Source organism: Oncorhynchus kisutch, linkage group LG30 (assembly GCF_002021735.2).
Source record: "Oncorhynchus kisutch isolate 150728-3 linkage group LG30, Okis_V2, whole genome shotgun sequence".
Classification (NCBI taxonomy): Eukaryota; Metazoa; Chordata; class Actinopteri; order Salmoniformes; family Salmonidae; genus Oncorhynchus; species Oncorhynchus kisutch.
The window spans coordinates 46,540,119-46,563,614 of record NC_034203.2 but is presented as its reverse complement, the minus strand read 5'-3'; the positions used below and the strand labels follow the sequence as shown (position 1 = coordinate 46,563,614).

General features: G+C 45.9%; 1 protein-coding gene across 1 annotated transcript in view; it reads right to left on the bottom strand.

Moving 5' to 3' along the window:
* The window catches only part of LOC109882787 (microtubule cross-linking factor 1), a 218,944-nt gene that overhangs the window by 71,879 nt on the left and 123,569 nt on the right, over positions 1 to 23,496 (bottom strand). The window contains exons 4-6 of the mRNA XM_031810596.1: positions 22,368 to 22,703; positions 18,848 to 19,228; positions 16,830 to 17,612 (exon numbers count right to left, since the gene is read on the bottom strand). Coding sequence (XP_031666456.1) covers positions 16,830 to 17,612; positions 18,848 to 19,228; positions 22,368 to 22,703 — 1,500 coding nt within the window. The remainder of the gene's footprint in view (positions 1 to 16,829; positions 17,613 to 18,847; positions 19,229 to 22,367; positions 22,704 to 23,496) is intronic.

Below are 23,496 nucleotides of genomic sequence, written 5' to 3'. Positions count from 1 at the left end.
GGACTGTGCTCTAATGGGACTGCGTGCTGTGTTCTAATGGGATTTTGTTCTGTGTTCTAATGGGACCTTGTTCTGTGTTCTAATGGGACTGTGTTCTGTGCTCTAATGGGACTGTGTTCTGTGCTCTAATGGGACTGTGTTCTGTGCTCTAATGGGACTGTGTTCTGTGTTCTAATGGGACTGTGTTCTGTGTTCTAATGGGACTGTGTTCGGTGTTCTAATGGGACTGTGTTCTAATGGGACAGTGTTCTGTGTTCTAATGGGACTGTGTTCTGTGTTCTAATGGGACTGTGTTCTGTGTTCTAATGGGACTGTGTTCTAATGGGACTGTGTTCTGTGTTTTAATGGGACGGTGCTCTAATGGGACTGCGTGCTGTGTTCTAATGGGATTTTGTTCTGTGTTCTAATGGGACCTTGTTCTGTGCTCTAATGGGACTGTGTTCGGTGTTCTAATGGGACTGTGTTCTGTGTTCTAATAGGACTGTGGTCTGTGTTCTAATGGGACTGTGTTCGGTGTTCTAATGGGACTGTGTTCTAATGGAACTGTGTTCTAATGGGACAGTGTTCTGTGTTCTAATGGGACTGTGTTCGGTGTTCTAATGGGACTGTGTTCTAATGGGACAGTGTTCTGTGTTCTAATGGGACTGTGTTCTAATGGGACTGTGTGCTGTGTTCTAATGGGACTGTGTTCTGTGTTCTAATGGGACTGTGTTCTGTGTTCTAATGGGACTGTGTTCTGTGCTCTAATGGGACTGTGTTCTGTGTTCTAATAGGACTGTGTTCGGTGTTCTAATGGGACTGTGTTCTAATGGGACAGTGTTCTGTGTTCTAATGGGACTGTGTTCTAATGGGACTGCATGCTGTGTTCTAATGGGACTGTGTGCTGTGTTCTAATGGGACTGTGTTCTGTGTTCTAATGGGACTGTGTTCTAATGGGACTGTGTTCTGTGTTTTAATGGGACTGTGCTCTAATGGGACTGCGTGCTGTGTTCTAATGGGATTTTGTTCTGTGTTCTAATGGGACCTTGTTCTGTGTTCTAATGGAACTGTGTTCTGTGCTCTAATGGGACTGTGTTCTGTGTTCTAATGGGACTGTGTTCTGTGTTCTAATGGGACTGTGTTCTGTGTTCTAATGGGACTGTGTTCTAATGGGACAGTGTTCTGTGTTCTAATGGGACTGTGTTCTAATGGGACTGTGTTTCTGTGTTCTAATGGGACTGTGTTCTAATGGGACTGTGTTCTGTGTTTTAATGGGACTGTGCTCTAATGGGACTGCGTGCTGTGTTTTAATGGGACTGTGTTCTGTGTTCTAATGGGACTGTGTTCTAATGGGATTTTGTTCTGTGTTCTAATGGGACCTTGTTCTGTGTTCTAATGGGACTGTGTTCTGTGCTCTAATGGGACTGTGTTCTGTGTTCTAATGGGACTGTGTTCTGTGTTCTAATGGGACTGTGTTCTGTGTTCTAACGGGACTGTGTTCTGTGTTATAATGGGACTGTGTTCGGTGTTCTAATGGGACTGTGTTCGGTGTTCTAATGGGACTGTGTTCTGTGTTCTAATGGGACTGTGTTCTAACGGGATTGTGTTCTGTGTTCTAATGGGACTGTGTTCGGTGTTCTAATGGGACTGTGTTCTGTGTTCTAATAGGACTGTGTTCTGTGTTCTAATGGGACTGTGTTCGGTGTTCTAATGGGACTGTGTTCTAATGGGACAGTGTTCTGTGTTCTAATGGAACTGTGTTCTAATGGGACAGTGTTCTGTGTTCTAATGGGACTGTGTTCGGTGTTCTAATGGGACTGTGTTCTAATGGGACAGTGTTCTGTGTTCTAATGGGTCTGTGTTCTAATGGGACTGTCTGCTGTGTTCTAATGGGACTGTGTTCTGTGTTCTAATGGGACTGTGTTCTGTGCTCTAATGGGACTGTGTTCTGTGCTCTAATGGGACTCTGTTCTGTGTTCTGATGGGACTGTGTTCTGTGTTCTAATGGGACTGTGTTCTAACGGGATTGTGTTCTGTGGTCTAATGGGACTGTGTTCTGTGTTCTAATAGGACTGTGTTCGGTGTTCTAATGGGACTGTGTTCTAATGGGACAGTGTTCTGTGTTCTAATGGGACTGTGTTCTAATGGGACTGCGTGCTGTGTTCTAATGGGACTGTGTGCTGTGTTCTAATGGGACTGTGTTCTGTGTTCTAATGGGACTGTGTTGTAATGGGACTGTGTTCTATGTTCTAATGGGACTGTGTTCTAATGGGACTGTGTTCTATGTTCTAATGGGACTGTGCTCTAATGGGACTGTGTTCTGTGTTCTAATGGGACTGTGTTCTAATGGGACTGTGTTCTGTGTTTTAATGGGACTGTGCTCTAATGGGACTGTGTTCTTATGGGACTGTGCTCTAATGGGACTGTGTTCTTATGGGACTGTGTTCTAATGGGACTGTGTTCTAATGGGACTGTGTTCTAATGGGACTGCGTTCTAATGGGACTGCGTTCTAATGGGACTGTGTTCTGTCCTCATTAGTAGAACTGTCCCGGAATCCCCATCTCTGCCCTCTCCCTCTCTCTCTCCCTCCATTCCTTTCTCCTCTCCCTCTATCTATTTCTCCTTCCTCTTTCTCTCTCTCTCCCTCCCTCTCTTTCTCCCTCCATTCCTTTCTCCTCTCCTATCTATTTCTCCTTCCTCTTTCTCTCTTACTCTCTCTCTCCCTCTCTCCCTCCATTCCTTTCTCCTCTCCTTCTATCTATTTCTCCTTCCTCTTTCTCTCTTACTCTTTCTCTCTTACTCTCTCTCTCCCTCTCTCTCCCTCCATTCCTTCTCCTCCCCCTCTCTCTCCCTGTCTGTCAGCCCAATGTCAAATGTAAATCACACAGAGCAGTAATCCTGCTGTACCAGAGCTGCTTTTACACCCGTCCTCTCATTCATTCACTCTCTCCGCTTCACAGATTACGTTAGAGGGGAAACTGAAATCCCATATTAGAGAAACCACATCCCTGGTCAGAGTGTTTGTGTCAATGCTATAATTACGTGACACTATGCAGACTTAGAGACAATGTACTTTATGTGACGTAAGGACAATACGGCATGCAAATAGCATGCTTGTTGTGTCATAACATGTTAGAACTTCCTGTATGTCTGCCAACAGTCGAACTGCGACCAGATTCAGGCTTTTGACGTTAAGTAACGCCTTTTTTTTTTTACATGTAAACTATCATATACCTTCATTACAAACTGGTCTGAGATCTGTTAACAGGAATACAAAATGTTAAATTAGGAGCCTAGAGAGAGAGAGAGCGACAGAGAGAGAGAGAGAGCGACAGAGAGAGAGCGAGAGAGAGAGAGAGAGAGAGAGAGCGAGAGAGAGAAAGAGAGAGAGAAAGAGAGAGAGAAAGAGAGAGAGAGAGAGAGAGCGAGAGAGCGAGAGCGAGAGAGAGAAAGAGAGAGAGAAAGAGAGAGCGAGAGAGAGAGCGAGAGAGAGAAAGAGCACGAGAGAGAGAGAGAGAGAGACAGAGAGACAGAGAGAGAGAGCGAGAGAGAGAAAGAGAGAGAGAGAGAGAGCGAGAGAGAGAGAGGGAGAGAGAGACAGAGAGAGACAGAGAGAGAGAGAGAGCGTGTGGATGAGGTGAGAGATCATGCTCATCAGATAACGGTGACAGTGTGGGCTGGATACCTGATGCCATGTTGGACTGAGTGGCTTTTGTTTTGTTAGATAACAACGGACTTAGCTTAAGAGGGTTGAAGTGGGTTGGCGCTGAGAACGGACACCTTAGCCTATACTTTTCTAAAGCTTGATGAGCCCTGGTACCTCCAACCGGATCTAAAAATAAAACACCTTGACAGGATAATATTAAAGTGAGACCTGGAACTTTGTTAATTCTACTTTAACCATTACTATTAAAATGTGGCTCTTATCCTCCACACCTCACCTGGCCAAATTCAAACCGGCACAGGAACGCGTTGATCGAGTTCCATGAAGAACATTCCAGAATTTGGCACCTGTACTTGACTCATGTCTAAATGCCTCTGAAAAGACATGCAGTTGAGCTAAGAAATCTTTTAGAAATATCTTGACTCTACGCACATGTGCAATGCCCTAAATCTTTACTTTACACTGTAGTGTAAACCTCAGTGTAAACTTTACACTGGTGTGTTCTGTCTGTCCTCATCAAGTCCTACTACAGGGAGAAGGGATGGAAGGTATGGAGATGAGAGGCACTGACCTCCAGTCTTAAAGAAGCCAAGGGGGGGGCCCTGTGGTATCTAGTGTGTCCCAGGATGGCTCCCCTGTTCTGGGCGAGGCCCTGAGGCAAGACCCTCCTGGTCATGACTCTGGCCTTGGGTCTCCACGGCTCGCTCCTGTCCTAGACGCCACTCCAGCTCATCCCTCGCACCGGACTGTGACTGGGGGGTGGGGGTCAGTGGGTGACAGGTGAGGGAAGGTGTGTGGGTGTGGGGACAGAGGGGATGGAGGGGGGAGGGGAGTGCATGAAGCGGATTGGTGGATAAACGAACAAACGGACGAATGACAATAAACAAACTGCAGGAGGATTTTTTTTTTTAAAGCAAAAAAATAACAAAATAAGAAGATAAAGACAAGGGTGAAAAATTATACTAAAAACTACAACAGAACAGACGGATTAGAACTACAACAGAACAGATGGGTTAGAGAACTACAACAGAACAGATGGGTTAGAGAACTACAACAGAACAGACAGATTAGAGAACTAAAAACTACAACAGAACAGACGGATTAGAGAACTAAGAACTACAACAGAACAGATGGGTCAGAGAACTAAGAACTACAACAGAACAGACGGATTAGAGAACTAAGAACTACAACAGAACAGACGGATTAGAGAACTAAGAACTACAACAGAACAGACGGATTAGAGAACTAAGAACTACAACAGAACAGACGGATTAGAGAACTAAGAACTACAACAGAACAGACGGATTAGAGAACTAAGAACTACAACAGAACAGACGGATTAGAGAACTAAGAACGACAACAGAACAGACGGATTAGAGAACTAAGAACTACAACAGAACAGATGGATTAGAGAACTAAGAACTACAATAGAACAGACGGATTAGAGAACTAAGAACTACAACAGAACAGACGGATTAGAGAACTACAACAGAACAGACGGATTAGAGAACTACAACAGAACAGACGGATTAGAGAACTAAGAACTACAACAGAACAGACGGGTTAGAGAACTAAGAACTACAACAGAACAGACGGATTAGAGAACTAAGAACTACAACAGAACAGACGTATTAGAGAACTAAGAACTACAACAGAACAGACGGATTAGAGAACTAAGAACTACAACAGAACAGACGGATTAGAGAACTAAGAACTACAACAGAACAGACGGATTAGAGAACTAAGAACTACAACAGAACAGACGGATTAGAGAACTAAGAACTACAACAGAACAGACGGATTAGAGAACTAAGAACTACAACAGAACAGACGGATTAGAGAACACGAATGGAACAGAGTTAGAGAACGAAGAAAAGTGCAAAGAGAAAGACCAACTTAAAGACCACGGCGTACGAGAGAGACGAGAAGAGGACTAGAACGAGGATGAACAACATGATGGGTTGAAACATCTGAAGGATGGAGGGAACACAAAGAGAAGGAGAAAAAAAGAGGGATCGGGGGGGGGGGAAATAATGCAAAACACTGGTTATGAAGCGCATGCAATGAGGGAAACATGAGTCCAAACCGACTGCTGCTAGACAGAATAGATACCACCGCTGGTGAGCTTCAGCTAACTCACCACATGCTAAACGCATGGCAGCAGCCCATGCAGCTAGAAGCAGTAAGAAAAGATAACGAAGCTTAGATCTTATCTCACCACATGTGAAATGCTTTAATTCTTAAAAGAAGTTTAAGTCAACTATTGTTATGATAAGACATATCAAGGTCATTTGCTTATGAATTGACTTCTGTCAGGACAAATCACGTCTTTTTCTTGCTTCTATTCATTTGGCGTCAGGTGACTGGGATATCGGGTTACATCTCCACAACCTTTGGAGGCTCGGGAGTCCCGCCTTAACGCATATTTCTCTGATTGGACTGTCTGTTAATTTGTGGCGGAACAGCACAGCACAGGCACGTTCACAGGAGAGAGTAAACAATGAACGACAGCAGTGAAGGATGTTCCTGACCACTAGCTACACTGCATTCAGAAAGTATTCAGACCCCTTGACTTTTTCCACATTTTGTTACGTTACAGCCTTATTCTAAAATGGAAAATGGATTATATAAAACATATTCCTCATCAATCTACACACAATACCCCATAATGACATCACAATACCCCATAATGATGTCATTATGGGGTATTGTGATGTCATTATGGGGTATTGTGATGTCATTATGGGGTATTGTGATGTCATTATGGGGTATTGTGATGTCATTATGGGGTATTGTGATGTCATTATGGGGGGGAAAAAATATTTAATCCATTTTAGAATAAGGCTGTAAGGTAACAAAATGTGGAAAAAGTCAAGGGGTCTGAATATTTTCCCGAATGCCCTGATCACAGTAATAAGACAACTGAAATCTTCTAGCATTTCAAACGTAATGTTGATTATGAGCAACAAAGAAATCCAAGCCCTATTCCCCCAGTTATCATCAATAGGTTATTCATAGCATATGAGATTTCAACATGACATCTACCATGTACTACTTTGTCATACTACTTACTATAGCAATGCATGTTAGTGAAAAAAGTGCATACAAATCATGGATAACTTTTATCTCCCTCACCAACTTCAAACATCTGCTATCTGAGCAGCTAACCGATCGCTGCAGCTGTACATAGTCTATTGGTAAATAGCCCACCCTAGTAGGTCGTCATTGAAAATAAGAATTTGGTCTTAACTGACTTACCAAGTTAAATAAAGGTAATGGACTCTACCATTCACACAGACTCCCCTTGGGGTTTACATCCAGTAGTAATGGACTCTACCATTCACACAGACTCCCCTTGGGGTTTACATCCAGTAGTAATGGACTCTACCATTCACACAGACTCCCCTTGGGGTTTACATCCAGTAGTAATGGACTCTACCATTCACACAGACTCCCCTTGGGGTTTACATCCAGTAGTAATGGACTCTACCATTCACACAGACTCCCCTTGGGGTTTACATCCAGTAGTAATGGACTCTACCATTCACACAGACTCCCCTTGGTGTTTACATCCAGTAGTAATGGACTCTACCATTCACACAGACTCCCCTTGGTGTTTACATCCAGTAGTAATGGACTCTACCATTCACACAGACTCCCCTTGGGGTTTACATCCAGTAGTAATGGACTCTACCATTCACACAGACTCCCCTTGGTGTTTACATCCAGTAGTAATGGACTCTACCATTCACACAGACTCCCCTTGATGTTTACATCCAGTAGTAATGGACTCTACCATTCACACAGACTCCCCTTGATGTTTACATCCAGTAGTAATGGACTCTACCATTCACACAGACTCCCCTTGGGGTTTACATCCAGTAGTAATGGACTCTACCATTCACACAGACTCCCCTTGGGGTTTACATCCAGTAGTAATGGACTCTACCATTCACACAGACTCCCCTTGGGGTTTACATCCAGTAGTAATGGACTCTACCATTCACACAGACTCCCCTTGGGGTTTACATCCAGTAGTAATGGACTCTACCATTCACACAGACTCCCCTTGGGGTTTACATCCAGTAGTAATGGACTCTACCATTCACACAGACTCCCCTTGGTGTTTACATCCAGTAGTAATGGACTCTACCATTCACACAGACTCCCCTTGGTGTTTACATCCAGTAGTAATGGACTCTACCATTCACACAGACTCCCCTTGGGGTTTACATCCAGTAGTAATGGACTCTACCATTCACACAGACTCCCCTTGGTGTTTACATCCAGTAGTAATGGACTCTACCATTCACACAGACTCCCCTTGATGTTTACATCCAGTAGTAATGGACTCTACCATTCACACAGACTCCCCTTGATGTTTACATCCAGTAGTAATGGACTCTACCATTCACACAGACTCCCCTTGGGGTTTACATCCAGTAGTAATGGACTCTACCATTCACACAGACTCCCCTTGGGGTTTACATCCAGTAGTAATGGACTCTACCATTCACACAGACTCCCCTTGGGGTTTACATCCAGTAGTAATGGACTCTACCATTCACACAGACTCCCCTTGGGGTTTACATCCAGTAGTAATGGACTCTACCATTCACACAGACTCCCCTTGGGGTTTACATCCAGTAGTAATGGACTCTACCATTCACACAGACTCCCCTTGGGGTTTACATCCAGTAGTAATGGACTCTACCATTCACACAGACTCCCCTTGGGGTTTTATACGGTTTACATCCAGTAGTAATGGACTCTACCATTCACACAGACTCCCCTTGGTGTTTACATCCAGTAGTAATGGACTCTACCATTCACACAGACTCCCCTTGGCGTTTAATACTGTTTACATCCAGTAGTAATGGACTCTACCATTCACACAGACTCCCCTTGGCGTTTAATACTGTTTACATCCAGTAGTAATGGACTCTACCATTCACACAGACTCCCCTTGGCGTTTAATACTGTTTACATCCAGTAGTAATGGACTCTACCATTCACACAGACTCCCCTTGGCGTTTAATACTGTTTACATCCAGTAGTAATGGACTCTACCATTCACACAGACTCCCCTTGGCGTTTAATACTGTTTACATCCAGTAGTAATGGACTCTACCATTCACACAGACTCCCCTTGGCGTTTAATACTGTTTACATCCAGTAGTAATGGACTCTACCATTCACACAGACTCCCCTTGGCGTTTAATACTGTTTACATCCAGTAGTAATGGACTCTACCATTCACACAGACTCCCCTTGGCGTTTACATCCAGTAGTAATGGACTCTACCATTCACACAGACTCCCCTTGGCGTTTAATACTGTTTACATCCAGTAGTAATGGACTCTACCATTCACACAGACTCCCCTTGGCGTTTAATACTGTTTACATCCAGTAGTAATGGACTCTACCATTCACACAGACTCCCCTTGGTGTTTACATCCAGTAGTAATGGACTCTACCATTCACACAGACTCCCCTTGGGGTTTACATCCAGTAGTAATGGACTCTACCGTTCACACAGACTCCCCTTGGTGTTTACATCCAGTAGTAATGGACTCTACCATTCACACAGACTCCCCTTGGCGTTTAATACTGTTTACATCCAGTAGTAATGGACTCTACCATTCACACAGACTCCCCTTGGTGTTTACATCCAGTAGTAATGGACTCTACCATTCACACAGACTCCCCTTGGGGTTTTATACGGTTTACATCCAGTAGTAATGGACTCTACCATTCACACAGACTCCCCTTGGTGTTTACATCCAGTAGTAATGGACTCTACCATTCACACAGACTCCCCTTGGGGTTTTATACTGTTTACATCCAGTAGTAATGGACTCTACCATTCACACAGACTCCCCTTGGGGTTTACATCCAGTAGTAATGGACTCTACCATTCACACAGACTCCCCTTGGTGTTTACATCCAGTAGTAATGGACTCTACCATTCACACAGACTCCCCTTGGTGTTTACATCCAGTAGTAATGGACTCTACCATTCACACAGACTCCCCTTGGGGTTTACATCCAGTAGTAATGGACTCTACCATTCACACAGACTCCCCTTGGTGTTTACATCCAGTAGTAATGGACTCTACCATTCACACAGACTCCCCTTGGGGTTTTATACTGTTTACATCCAGTAGTAATGGACTCTACCATTCACACAGACTCCCCTTGGTGTTTACATCCAGTAGTAATGGACTCTACCATTCACACAGACTCCCCTTGGGGTTTACATCCAGTAGTAATGGACTCTACCATTCACACAGACTCCCCTTGGTGTTTACATCCAGTAGTAATGGACTCTACCATTCACACAGACTCCCCTTGGTGTTTACATCCAGTAGTAATGGACTCTACCATTCACACAGACTCCCCTTGGGGTTTACATCCAGTAGTAATGGACTCTACCATTCACACAGACTCCCCTTGGTGTTTACATCCAGTAGTAATGGACTCTACCATTCACACAGACTCCCCTTGATGTTTACATCCAGTAGTAATGGACTCTACCATTCACACAGACTCCCCTTGGTGTTTACATCCAGTAGTAATGGACTCTACCATTCACACAGACTCCCCTTGGGGTTTACATCCAGTAGTAATGGACTCTACCATTCACACAGACTCCCCTTGGGGTTTTATACTGTTTACATCCAGTAGTAATGGACTCTACCATTCACACAGACTCCCCTTGGTGTTTACATCCAGTAGTAATGGACTCTACCATTCACACAGACTCCCCTTGGGGTTTACATCCAGTAGTAATGGACTCTACCATTCACACAGACTCCCCTTGGTGTTTACATCCAGTAGTAATGGACTCTACCATTCACACAGACTCCCCTTGGGGTTTTATACTGTTTACATCCAGTAGTAATGGACTCTACCATTCACACAGACTCCCCTTGGGGTTTACATCCAGTAGTAATGGACTCTACCATTCACACAGACTCCCCTTGGTGTTTACATCCAGTAGTAATGGACTCTACCATTCACACAGACTCCCCTTGATGTTTACATCCAGTAGTAATGGACTCTACCATTCACACAGACTCCCCTTGGTGTTTACATCCAGTAGTAATGGACTCTACCATTCACACAGACTCCCCTTGGGGTTTACATCCAGTAGTAATGGACTCTACCATTCACACAGACTCCCCTTGGTGTTTACATCCAGTAGTAATGGACTCTACCATTCACACAGACTCCCCTTGATGTTTACATCCAGTAGTAATGGACTCTACCATTCACACAGACTCCCCTTGGTGTTTACATCCAGTAGTAATGGACTCTACCATTCACACAGACTCCCCTTGGGGTTTACATCCAGTAGTAATGGACTCTACCATTCACACAGACTCCCCTTGGGGTTTTATACTGTTTACATCCAGTAGTAATGGACTCTACCATTCACACAGACTCCCCTTGGCGTTTAATACTGTTTACATCCAGTAGTAATGGACTCTACCATTCACACAGACTCCCCTTGGCGTTTAATACTGTTTACATCCAGTAGTAATGGACTCTACCATTCACACAGACTCCCCTTGGCGTTTAATACTGTTTACATCCAGTAGTAATGGACTCTACCATTCACACAGACTCCCCTTGGCGTTTAATACTGTTTACATCCAGTAGTAATGGACTCTACCATTCACACAGACTCCCCTTGGCGTTTACATCCAGTAGTAATGGACTCTACCATTCACACAGACTCCCCTTGGCGTTTAATACTGTTTACATCCAGTAGTAATGGACTCTACCATTCACACAGACTCCCCTTGGCGTTTAATACTGTTTACATCCAGTAGTAATGGACTCTACCATTCACACAGACTCCCCTTGGTGTTTACATCCAGTAGTAATGGACTCTACCATTCACACAGACTCCCCTTGGGGTTTACATCCAGTAGTAATGGACTCTACCGTTCACACAGACTCCCCTTGGTGTTTACATCCAGTAGTAATGGACTCTACCATTCACACAGACTCCCCTTGGCGTTTAATACTGTTTACATCCAGTAGTAATGGACTCTACCATTCACACAGACTCCCCTTGGTGTTTACATCCAGTAGTAATGGACTCTACCATTCACACAGACTCCCCTTGGGGTTTTATACGGTTTACATCCAGTAGTAATGGACTCTACCATTCACACAGACTCCCCTTGGTGTTTACATCCAGTAGTAATGGACTCTACCATTCACACAGACTCCCCTTGGGGTTTTATACTGTTTACATCCAGTAGTAATGGACTCTACCATTCACACAGACTCCCCTTGGGGTTTACATCCAGTAGTAATGGACTCTACCATTCACACAGACTCCCCTTGGTGTTTACATCCAGTAGTAATGGACTCTACCATTCACACAGACTCCCCTTGGTGTTTACATCCAGTAGTAATGGACTCTACCATTCACACAGACTCCCCTTGGGGTTTACATCCAGTAGTAATGGACTCTACCATTCACACAGACTCCCCTTGGTGTTTACATCCAGTAGTAATGGACTCTACCATTCACACAGACTCCCCTTGGGGTTTTATACTGTTTACATCCAGTAGTAATGGACTCTACCATTCACACAGACTCCCCTTGGTGTTTACATCCAGTAGTAATGGACTCTACCATTCACACAGACTCCCCTTGGGGTTTACATCCAGTAGTAATGGACTCTACCATTCACACAGACTCCCCTTGGTGTTTACATCCAGTAGTAATGGACTCTACCATTCACACAGACTCCCCTTGGTGTTTACATCCAGTAGTAATGGACTCTACCATTCACACAGACTCCCCTTGGGGTTTACATCCAGTAGTAATGGACTCTACCATTCACACAGACTCCCCTTGGTGTTTACATCCAGTAGTAATGGACTCTACCATTCACACAGACTCCCCTTGATGTTTACATCCAGTAGTAATGGACTCTACCATTCACACAGACTCCCCTTGGTGTTTACATCCAGTAGTAATGGACTCTACCATTCACACAGACTCCCCTTGGGGTTTACATCCAGTAGTAATGGACTCTACCATTCACACAGACTCCCCTTGGGGTTTTATACTGTTTACATCCAGTAGTAATGGACTCTACCATTCACACAGACTCCCCTTGGTGTTTACATCCAGTAGTAATGGACTCTACCATTCACACAGACTCCCCTTGGGGTTTACATCCAGTAGTAATGGACTCTACCATTCACACAGACTCCCCTTGGTGTTTACATCCAGTAGTAATGGACTCTACCATTCACACAGACTCCCCTTGGGGTTTTATACTGTTTACATCCAGTAGTAATGGACTCTACCATTCACACAGACTCCCCTTGGGGTTTACATCCAGTAGTAATGGACTCTACCATTCACACAGACTCCCCTTGGTGTTTACATCCAGTAGTAATGGACTCTACCATTCACACAGACTCCCCTTGATGTTTACATCCAGTAGTAATGGACTCTACCATTCACACAGACTCCCCTTGGTGTTTACATCCAGTAGTAATGGACTCTACCATTCACACAGACTCCCCTTGGGGTTTACATCCAGTAGTAATGGACTCTACCATTCACACAGACTCCCCTTGGTGTTTACATCCAGTAGTAATGGACTCTACCATTCACACAGACTCCCCTTGATGTTTACATCCAGTAGTAATGGACTCTACCATTCACACAGACTCCCCTTGGTGTTTACATCCAGTAGTAATGGACTCTACCATTCACACAGACTCCCCTTGGGGTTTACATCCAGTAGTAATGGACTCTACCATTCACACAGACTCCCCTTGGGGTTTTATACTGTTTACATCCAGTAGTAATGGACTCTACCACTCACACAGACTCCCCTTGGTGTTTACATCCAGTAGTAATGGACTCACACAGACTACCCTTGGGGTTTTGTAATTACCCCGTCTGTGGCACTCTAGCCACTTTTAAAGTGGTGACATTTGGGATTCATTTTAGACTGACCATCTGTCCCCTTGGTTAAACATGATCCTGGACTGTCTATCTGACTCCTTGGTTAAACATGATCCTGGACTGTCTATCTGACTCCTTGGTTAAACATGATCCTGAACTGTCTATCTGACTCCTTGGTTAAACATGATCCTGGACTGTCTATCTGGCTCCTTGGTTAAACATGATCCTGGACTGTCTATCTGACTCCTTGGTTAAACATGATCCTGGACTGTCTATCTGACTCCTTGGTTAAACATGACTCTGGACTGTCTATCTGGCTCCTTGGTTAAACATGATCCTGGACTGTCTATCTGACTGCTTGGTTAAACATGATCCTGGACTGTCTATCTGACTCCTTGGTTAAACATGATCCTGGACTGTCTATCTGACTGCTTGGTTAAACATGATCCTGGACTGTCTATCTGACTGCTTGGTTAAACATGATCCTGGACTGTCTATCTGACTCCTTGGTTAAACATGATCCTGGACTGTCTATCTGACTCCTTGGTTAAACATGATCCTGGACTGTCTATCTGACTCCTTGGTTAAACATGATCCTGGACTGTCTATCTGACTCCTTGGTTAAACATGACTCTGGACTGTCTATCTGACTCCTTGGTTAAACATGACTCTGGACTGTCTATCTGGCTCCTTGGTTAAACATGATCCTGGACTGTCTATCTGACTGCTTGGTTAAACATGATCCTGGACTGTCTATCTGGCTCCTTGGTTAAACATGATTCTGGACTGTCTATCTGACTCCTTGGTTAAACATGACTCTGGACTGTCTATCTGGCTCCTTGGTTAAACATGATCCTGGACTGTCTATCTGGCTCCTTGGTTAAACATGATCCTGGACTGTCTATCTGACTCCTTGGTTAAACATGACTCTGGACTGTCTATATGGCTCCTTGGTTAAACATGATCCTGGACTGTCTATCTGACTCCTTGGTTAAACATGATCCTGGACTGTCTATCTGACTCCTTGGTTAAACATGATCCTGGACTGTCTATGTGACTCCTTGGTTAAACATGATCCTGGACTGTCTATCTGACTCCTTGGTTAAACATGATCCTGGACTGTCTATCTGACTCCTTGGTTAAACATGATCCTGGACTGTCTATGTGACTCCTTGGTTAAACATGATCCTGGACTGTCTATCTGACTCCTTGGCTGAACATGACTCTGGACTGTCTATATGGCTCCTTGGTTAAACATGATCCTGGACTGTCTATCTGACTCCTTGGTTAAACATGATCCTGGACTGTCTATCTGACTCCTTGGTTAAACATGATCCTGGACTGTCTATCTGACTCCTTGGTTAAACATGATCCTGGACTGTCTATCTGACTCCTTGGTTAAACATGATCCTGGACTGTCTATCTGACTCCTTGGTTAAACATGATCCTGGACTGTCTATCTGACTCCTTGGTTAAACATGATCCTGGACTGTCTATCTGACTGCTTGGTTAAACATGATCCTGGACTGTCTATCTGACTCCTTGGTTAAACATGATCCTGGACTGTCTATCTGGCTCCTTGGTTAAACATGATCCTGGACTGTCTATCTGGCTCTTTGGTTAAACATGATCCTGGACTGTCTATCTGGCTCCTTGGTTAAACATGATCCTGGACTGTCTATCTGACTCCTTGGTTAAACATGACTCTGGACTGTCTATATGGCTCCTTGGTTAAACATGATCCTGGACTGTCTATCTGACTCCTTGGTTAAACATGATCCTGGACTGTCTATCTGACTCCTTGGTTAAACATGACTCTGGACTGTCTATCTGACTCCTTGGTTAAACATGATCCTGGACTGTCTATCTGACTGCTTGGTTAAACATGACTCTGGACTGTCTATCTGGCTCCTTGGTTAAACATGACCCTGGACTGTCTATCTGACTGCTTGGTTAAACATGATCCTGGACTGTCTATCTGACTCCTTGGTTAAACATGATCCTGGACTGTCTATGTGACTCCTTGGTTAAACATGATCCTGGACTGTCTATCTGGCTCCTTGGTTAAACATGACTCTGGACTGTCTATGTGACTCCTTGGTTAAACATGATCCTGGACTGTCTATCTGACTCCTTGGCTGAACATGGCTTTGCATATGAACCATATTCCTCAGTTCTAATAAAGTCACGTTGTGCTCTTTGACAAGACGTTGTCATTACTTCAGTCTTTCTTTGTATTGCTCTTTTAATAATCCGGTGTCATAACGCCTCAGAAGGAATCCAGTGAGCATGTTTTAATGTTTAATAGTTATTCACGCTTTGCAAAATAACCCCCTTTTTTAAAATGAATACATCTCAACCGCTCCATATTACCGTCATGTTTTCCATAATAACATCTAACTGACTTTATAATTCGTCTTATTGATACTTATTGATACTTGAGCCAATAAGGAAGCAGCCAGGGGGTTGATGTCCAGGAGTAGCGGGGAGACAGCATAACATACAGTACAGACATGTATGGGGGCTGGGTTACAACCCAAATGGCACCTCATTCCTATCATAGTGCACTACTGTTAACCAGCTTCCATAGCGCTCTATATAGGGACTGTTAACCAGCTTCCATAGGGCTCTATATAGGGACTGTTAACCAGGTTCCATAGGGCTCTAAATAGGGACTGTTGACCAGCTTCCATAGGACTCTATATGGGGACTGTTAACCAGCTTCCATAGGGCTCTATATAGGGACTGTTGACCAGCTTCCATAGGACTCTATATGGGGACTGTTAACCAGGTTCCATAGGACTCTATATAGGGACTGTTGGCCAGGTTCCATAGGGCTCTATATAGGGACTGTCAACAGTAGTGCACTAGATAGGGAATAGGGTTCCATATGGATCTGGTCAACAGTAGTGCACTAGATAGGGAATAGGGTTCCATATGGATCTGGTCAACAGTAGTGCACTAGATAGGGAATAGGGTTCCATATGGATCTGGCCAACAGTAGTGCACTAGATAGGGAATAGGGTTCCATATGGATCTGGTCAACAGTAGTGCACTAGATAGGGAATAGGGTTCCATATGGATCTGGTCAACAGTAGTGCACTAGATAGGGAATAGGGTTCCATATGGATCTGGTCAACAGTAGTGCACTAGATAGGGAATAGGGTACCGTTTCGGTCGACCCCAGGATAGAGACAGATAGAGGTCACAGGAGTGTCCCATCCTGTCTTCCTTACCTGGAAATCTGTGACCAGGTCGCGTCCCAGGGTGCTGATGGGAGAATCCCGGGACATGGAGGTGACCCCTGACAGGAAGCTGCTAGACTCTGTAAGGTTGGGCATGGGCGACAGGTCATCCCCACTATCCCGGTCCCCTACCCTCTCCCTTAGCCCGTCTCCCAGGTGATCCACCTTCTCCATGAAGATATGGAGCTCTGTCCTGAAGGCCTTCATTCGGGTGTTGATAGTGTCCAGGACCTGGGAGTCTTGTAGGGACTCGGGGAGTGTGGTGGTGTTCCCCCTGTCCTCTCCGCTTCCCTCTCCCCTGTGTCCTCTGAACCCCTCTATGCAGAGACTGTCCCCTCCTGTTACTATAATCTTTCCCTCGTAGATCAGACTGTCCGTGTCAGTAATGAGGCGGTCTACGGTCTTCCCAAGACGCTCTGCTTCTCGTTTGACGTTCATGAACGTCTCACGGACTTCTCGTCTGAGGTTGGCTAGTTCCGTGGTGCTGAGCCCGCTGATCTCGTCTGAGGGCTTGTGACTTCCGAAACCAGAGGTCGTGGTGGTCTTCTCAAACAGGTCCTCCGAGTCGCTCTCGCCGCCGACAGGCCCCTCCCTCTTGGGGTGTAGAAGGAGGAGCCTCCCAGTTTCTTCCTCCTCTGCGGCGTCTCGGCGGCCGGTGTCGCTGTCTGCATCGCTGTCCCGTGGGGAGCCGGTGCGGAGGCCCAGGTGTTGGGCCAGGTCACAGCGCTGAACGTTGGACATCAGAACTCTGTTCTCATACTGCAGCTTCATCACCTGGATGGGTAAGGAGACAAGACCACAATGTGTTAACTTCAGAGAGAAGACACCGTTATGTTAACGTCAGAGAAGACACCGTTATGTTAACGTCAGAGAGAAGACAACATTATGTTAGCTTCAGAGAGAAGACACCATTATGTTAACTTCAGAGAGAAGACACCATTATGCTAGCTTCAGAGAGAAGACAACATAATGTTAGCTTCAAAGAGAAGACACCATTATGTTAACTTCAAAGAGAAGACACCATTATGTTAACGTCAGAGAGAAGACACCATTATGTTAGCTTCAGAGAGAAGACAACATTATGTTAGCTTCAAAGAGAAGACACCATTATGTTAACTTCAAAGAGAAGACAACATTATGTTAACGTCAGAGAGAAGACACCATTATGTTAGCTTCAGAGAGAAGACAACATTATGTTAACTTCAAAGAGAAGACAACATTATGTTAACGTCAGAGAGAAGACACCATTATGTTAGCTTCAGAGAGAAGACACCATTATGTTAGCTTCAGAGAGAAGACACCATTATGTTAGCTTCAGAGAGAAGACACCATTATGCTAGCTTCAGAGAGAAGACACCATTATGCTAGCTTCAGAGAGAAGACACCATTATGCTAGCTTCAGAGAGAAGACACCATTATGTTAGCTTCAGAGAGAAGACACCATTATGCTAGCTTCAGAGAGAAGACACCATTATGCTAGCTTCAGAGAGAAGACACCATTATGCTAGCTTCAGAGAGAAGACACCATTATGCTAGCTTCAGAGAGAAGACACCATTATGCTAGCTTCAGAGAGAAGACACCATTATGCTAGCTTCAGAGAGAAGACACCATTATGCTAGCTTCAGAGAGAAGACACCATTATGCTAGCTTCAGGAACATCTTAAGACAAAACATCTTTACAAAGATAACAACCAGATACAATGCACAGAGCATTATTGTTACTCTAGTGACTCATACACAGAGCATTATGGGTACTGTAGTACATCATACACCGAGCATTATGGGTACTGTAGTACATCATACACCGAGCATTATGGGTACTGTAGTACATCATACACCGAGCATTATGGGTACTGTAGTACGTCATACACAGATCATTGTGGGTACTGTAATACATCATACATATAGCATTGTGGGTAATGTAGTACATCATACACATAGCATTGTGGGTACTGTAGTACATCATACACATAGCATTGTGGGTACTGTAGTACATCATACAACACACCTTCCCGCTGAGCTCGTTGATCTGCATCCTGGCTGCCTTCAGCTCCTCCATCATCACAACACCGCTCCCGTTACCCCCATTACCGGTCTTCATCAGCATCACTCCGACATCGACCTCCTCGTCTCTCGGGCCGAACTTGAAGCGGTTCAGTTCGGAGGTCAGCTGTTTGTTGTGGTCCTCGATCTCCGAGATGGACCGCCGGAGAAGTTCTGCCTCTTCCTCTACAAACTGTAGGTGGCGCCGCAGCTCCCCGGCTGACTCCAGAGCGTCTCCGCCGTATGGGGAGGAGGGCATGCTGCTGAAGGGCTCCCGGCCGAAACAGTCCCTCTCGTACTGGCAGCGGATGTCCTCGTTCTCAGCCCGCAGGCCTCGGTTCTCCACCTGATAATAATGATCACAATGTCATGTTTTATTTAGGAAATTATTTTCTTTCCTATACGAAGATAAAAAATTAGGGCCCTGGTCTATAGTAGTGCATAGGGCCCTGGTCTATAGTAGTGGATAGGGCCCTGGTCTATAGTAGTGGATAGGGCCCTGGTCTATAGTAGTGGATAGGGCCCTGGTCTATAGTAGTGGATAGGGCCCTGGTCTATAGTAGTGGATAGGGCCCTGGTCTATAGTAGTGGATAGGGCCCTGGTCTATAGTAGTGGATAGGGCCCTGGTCTATAGTAGTGGATAGGGCCCTAGTCTATAGTAGTGGATAGGGCCCTGGTCTATAGTAGTGGATAGGGCCGTGGTCTATAGTAGTGGATAGGACCCTGGTCTATAGTAGTGGATATGGACCTGGTCTATGGTAGTGGATAGGGCCCTGGTCTATAGTAGTGGATAGGGCCCTGGTCTATAGTAGTGCATAGGGCCCTGGTCTATAGTAGTGCATAGGGCCCCGGTCTATAGTAGTGGATAGGGCCCTGGTCTATAGTAGTGGATAGGGCCCTGGTCTATAGTAGTGCATAGGGCCCTGGTCTATAGTAGTGGATAGGGCCCTGGTCTATAGTAGTGCATAGGGCCGTGGTCTATGGTAGTGGATAGGGCCGTGGTCTATAGTAGTGCATAGGGCCGTGGTCTATAGTAGTGGATAGGGCCCTGGTCTATAGTAGTGGATAGGGCCCTGGTCTATAGTAGTGGATAGGGCCGTGGTCTATAGTAGTGGATAGGGCCCTGGTCTATAGTAGTGGATAGGGCCCTGGTCTATAGTAGTGGATAGGGCCCTGGTCTATAGTAGTGGATAGGGCCCTGGTCTATAGTAGTGGATAGGGCCCTGGTCTATAGTAGTGGATAGGGCCCTGGTCTATAGTAGTGGATAGGGCCCTGGTCTATAGTAGTGCATAGGGCCCTGGTCTATAGTAGTGCATAGGGCCCTGGTCTACAGTAGTGGATAGGGCCCTGGTCTATAGTAGTGGATAGGGCCCTGGTCTATAGTAGTGGATAGGGCCCTGGTCTATAGTAGTGCATAGGGCCCTGGTCTATAGTAGTGGATAGGGCCCTGGTCTATAGTAGTGGATAGGGCCCTGGTCTATAGTAGTGCATAGGGCCCTGGTCTACAGTAGTGGATAGGGCCCTGGTCTATAGTAGTGGATAGGGCCGTGGTCTATAGTAGTGGATAGGACCCTGGTCTATAGTAGTGGATAGGGCCCTGGTCTATAGTAGTGGATAGGGCCGTGGTCTATAGTAGTGGATAGGACCCTGGTCTATGGTAGTGGATAGGGCCCTAGTCTATAGTAGTGCATAGGGCCCTGGTCTATAGTAGTGGATAGGGCCCTGGTCTATAGTAGTGGATAGGGCCCTGGTCTATAGTAGTGGATAGGGCCCTGGTCTATAGTAGTGGATAGGGCCCTGGTCTATAGTAGTGGATAGGGCCCTAGTCTATAGTAGTGGATAGGGCCCTGGTCTATAGTAGTGCATAGGGCCCTGGTCTATAGTAGTGGATAGGGCCCTGGTCTATAGTAGTGGATAGGGCCCTGGTCTATAGTAGTGGATAGGGCCCTGGTCTATAGTAGTGGATAGGGCCCTGGTCTATAGTAGTGGATAGGGCCCTGGTCTATAGTAGTGGATAGGGCCCTGGTCTATAGTAGTGGATAGGGCCCTGGTCTATAGTAGTGGATAGGGCCCTGGTCTATAGTAGTGCATAGGGCCCTGGTCTATAGTAGTGCATAGGGCCCTGGTCTATAGTAGTGCATAGGGCCCTGGTCTATAGTAGTGGATAGGGCCCTGGTCTATAGTAGTGGATAGGGCCCTGGTCTATAGTAGTGCATAGGGCCCTGGTCTATAGTAGTGGATAGGGCCCTGGTCTATAGTAGTGCATAGGGCCCTGGTCTATAGTAGTGGATAGGGCCCTGGTCTATAGTAGTGCATAGGGCCCTGGTCTATAGTAGTGGATAGGGCCCTGGTCTATAGTAGTGGATAGGGCCCCGGTCTATAGTAGTGGATAGGGCCCCGGTCTATAGTAGTGGATAGGGCCCTGGTCTATAGTAGTGGATAGGGCCCTGGTCTATAGTAGTGGATAGGGCCCTAGTCTATAGTAGTGGATAGGGCCCTGGTCTATAGTAGTGGATAGGGCCCTGGTCTATAGTAGTGGATAGGGCCCTGGTCTATAGTAGTGGATAGGGCCCTAGTCTATAGTAGTGGATAGGGCCCTGGTCTATAGTAGTGGATAGGGCCCTGGTCTATAGTAGTGGATAGGGCCCTGGTCTATAGTAGTGGATAGGGCCCTGGTCTATAGTAGTGCATAGGGCCCTGGTCTATAGTAGTGGATAGGGCCCTGGTCTATAGTAGTGCATAGGGCCCTGGTCTATAGTAGTGGATAGGGCCCTGGTCTATAGTAGTGCATAGGGCCCTGGTCTATAGTAGTGCATAGGGCCGTGGTCTATAGTAGTGCATAGGGCCGTGGTCTATAGTAGTGGATAGGGCCCTGGTCTATAGTAGTGGATAGGGCCCTGGTCTATAGTAGTGGATAGGGCCCTGGTCTATAGTAGTGGATAGGGCCCTGGTCTATAGTAGTGCATAGGGCCCCGGTCTATAATAGTGCATAGGGCCCTGGTCTATGGTAGTGGATAGGGCCCTGGTCTATAGTAGTGCATAGGACCCTGGTCTATAGTAGTGGATAGGGCCCTGGTCTATAGTAGTGCATAGGGCCCTGGTCTATAGTAGTTCATAGGGCCCTGGTCTATAGTAGTGGATAGGGCCCTGGTAGTGCATAGGGCCCTGGTCTATAGTAGTGGATAGGGCCCTGGTCTACAGTAGTGGATATGGCCCTGGTAGTACATAGGGCCCTGGTCTATAGTAGTGGATAGGGCCCTGGTCTACAGTAGTGGATATGGCCCTGGTAGTACATAGGGCCCTGGTCTATAGTAGTGGATATGGCACTGGTATTACATAGGGCCCTGGTCTATAGTAGTGGATAGGGCCCTGGTCTATAGTAGTGGATAGGGCCCTGGTAGTGCACAGGGCCCTGGTCTATAGTAGTGGAAAAGGGGGACATTTGGGGGACATAGCCAAAGGTAAAATAGTCATGGCACCTACCTCTAGTTCAACGATCTTCCTCCCCAGAATATTAGCCTCTTCTTCCACCAGTTTGAGTCGGAGCCGTAGCTCGGCCTCCCTGGTGCTGTGGGGCCCACCGCCTGCAAGCTCTGCCAGGGGTAAAGGGCTGTCCACGTCCCCGTAGACTGACTTATACTTCTGTATCTCCTGCTCAAGCTCTTCCTTCTCCCTCCCCAGCTTGGCCATCTTCTTTCGCATGAGGGTGGATTCTTCCTTAGAGAATTGCAGCTGGCACCTGAGATCTGCACTGTCGTCCTGATTCAGAAACTTCTTGTCCTTAAAGGTTTCCCTGCTCCCTCTCCGCCGTAGAGCGGTCTGTGAGAAGGAAGGAGAAATCACAACATTATAGAGGACATCCTGCTGATGGATACGATAACTAGGACAAGGTGGAGACAAATGATGATCACAGTTTTAATCTTCAAATCTTTTGTCCCTTTTTTTGGACAGAATACATGGACGTAATATCAAGGGCCCGGAGGTTTTCCTGCTCAGGTCTTTTCAATCAAATTCAATCAAATGTATTTATAAAGCCCTTCTTACATCAGCGGATATCTCAAAGTGCTGTACAGAAACCCAGCCTAAAACCCAAACAGCAAGCAATGCAGGTGTAGAAGCACAGTGGCTAGGAAAAACTCCCTAGAAAGGCCAGAACCTAGGAAGAAGCCTAGAGAGGAACCAGGCTATGATGGGTGGCCAGTCCTCTTCTGGCTGTGCCAGGTAGAGAGGAACCACGCTCTGAGGGGTGGCCAGTCCTCTTCTGGCTGTGCCGGGTAGAGAGGAACCAGGATATGATGGGTGGCCAGTCCTCTTCTGGCTGTGCCGGGTAGAGAGGAACCAGGCTATGAGGGGTGGCCATTCCTCTTCTGGCTGTGCCGGGTAGAGAGGAACCAGGCTATGAGGGGTGGCCAGTCCTCTTCTGGCTGTGCCTGGTAGAGATTAAGAGGACGTGGCCATTAAGGCCAGATCGTTCTTCAAGACGTCCAAATAATAATAACAATGGATGTAGAGGGTGCAACAGGTCACCACCTCAGGAGTAAATGTCAGTTGGCTTTTCATAGCCGAGCATTCAGAGGTCGAGACAGACAGACAGACAGACAGACAGACAGAC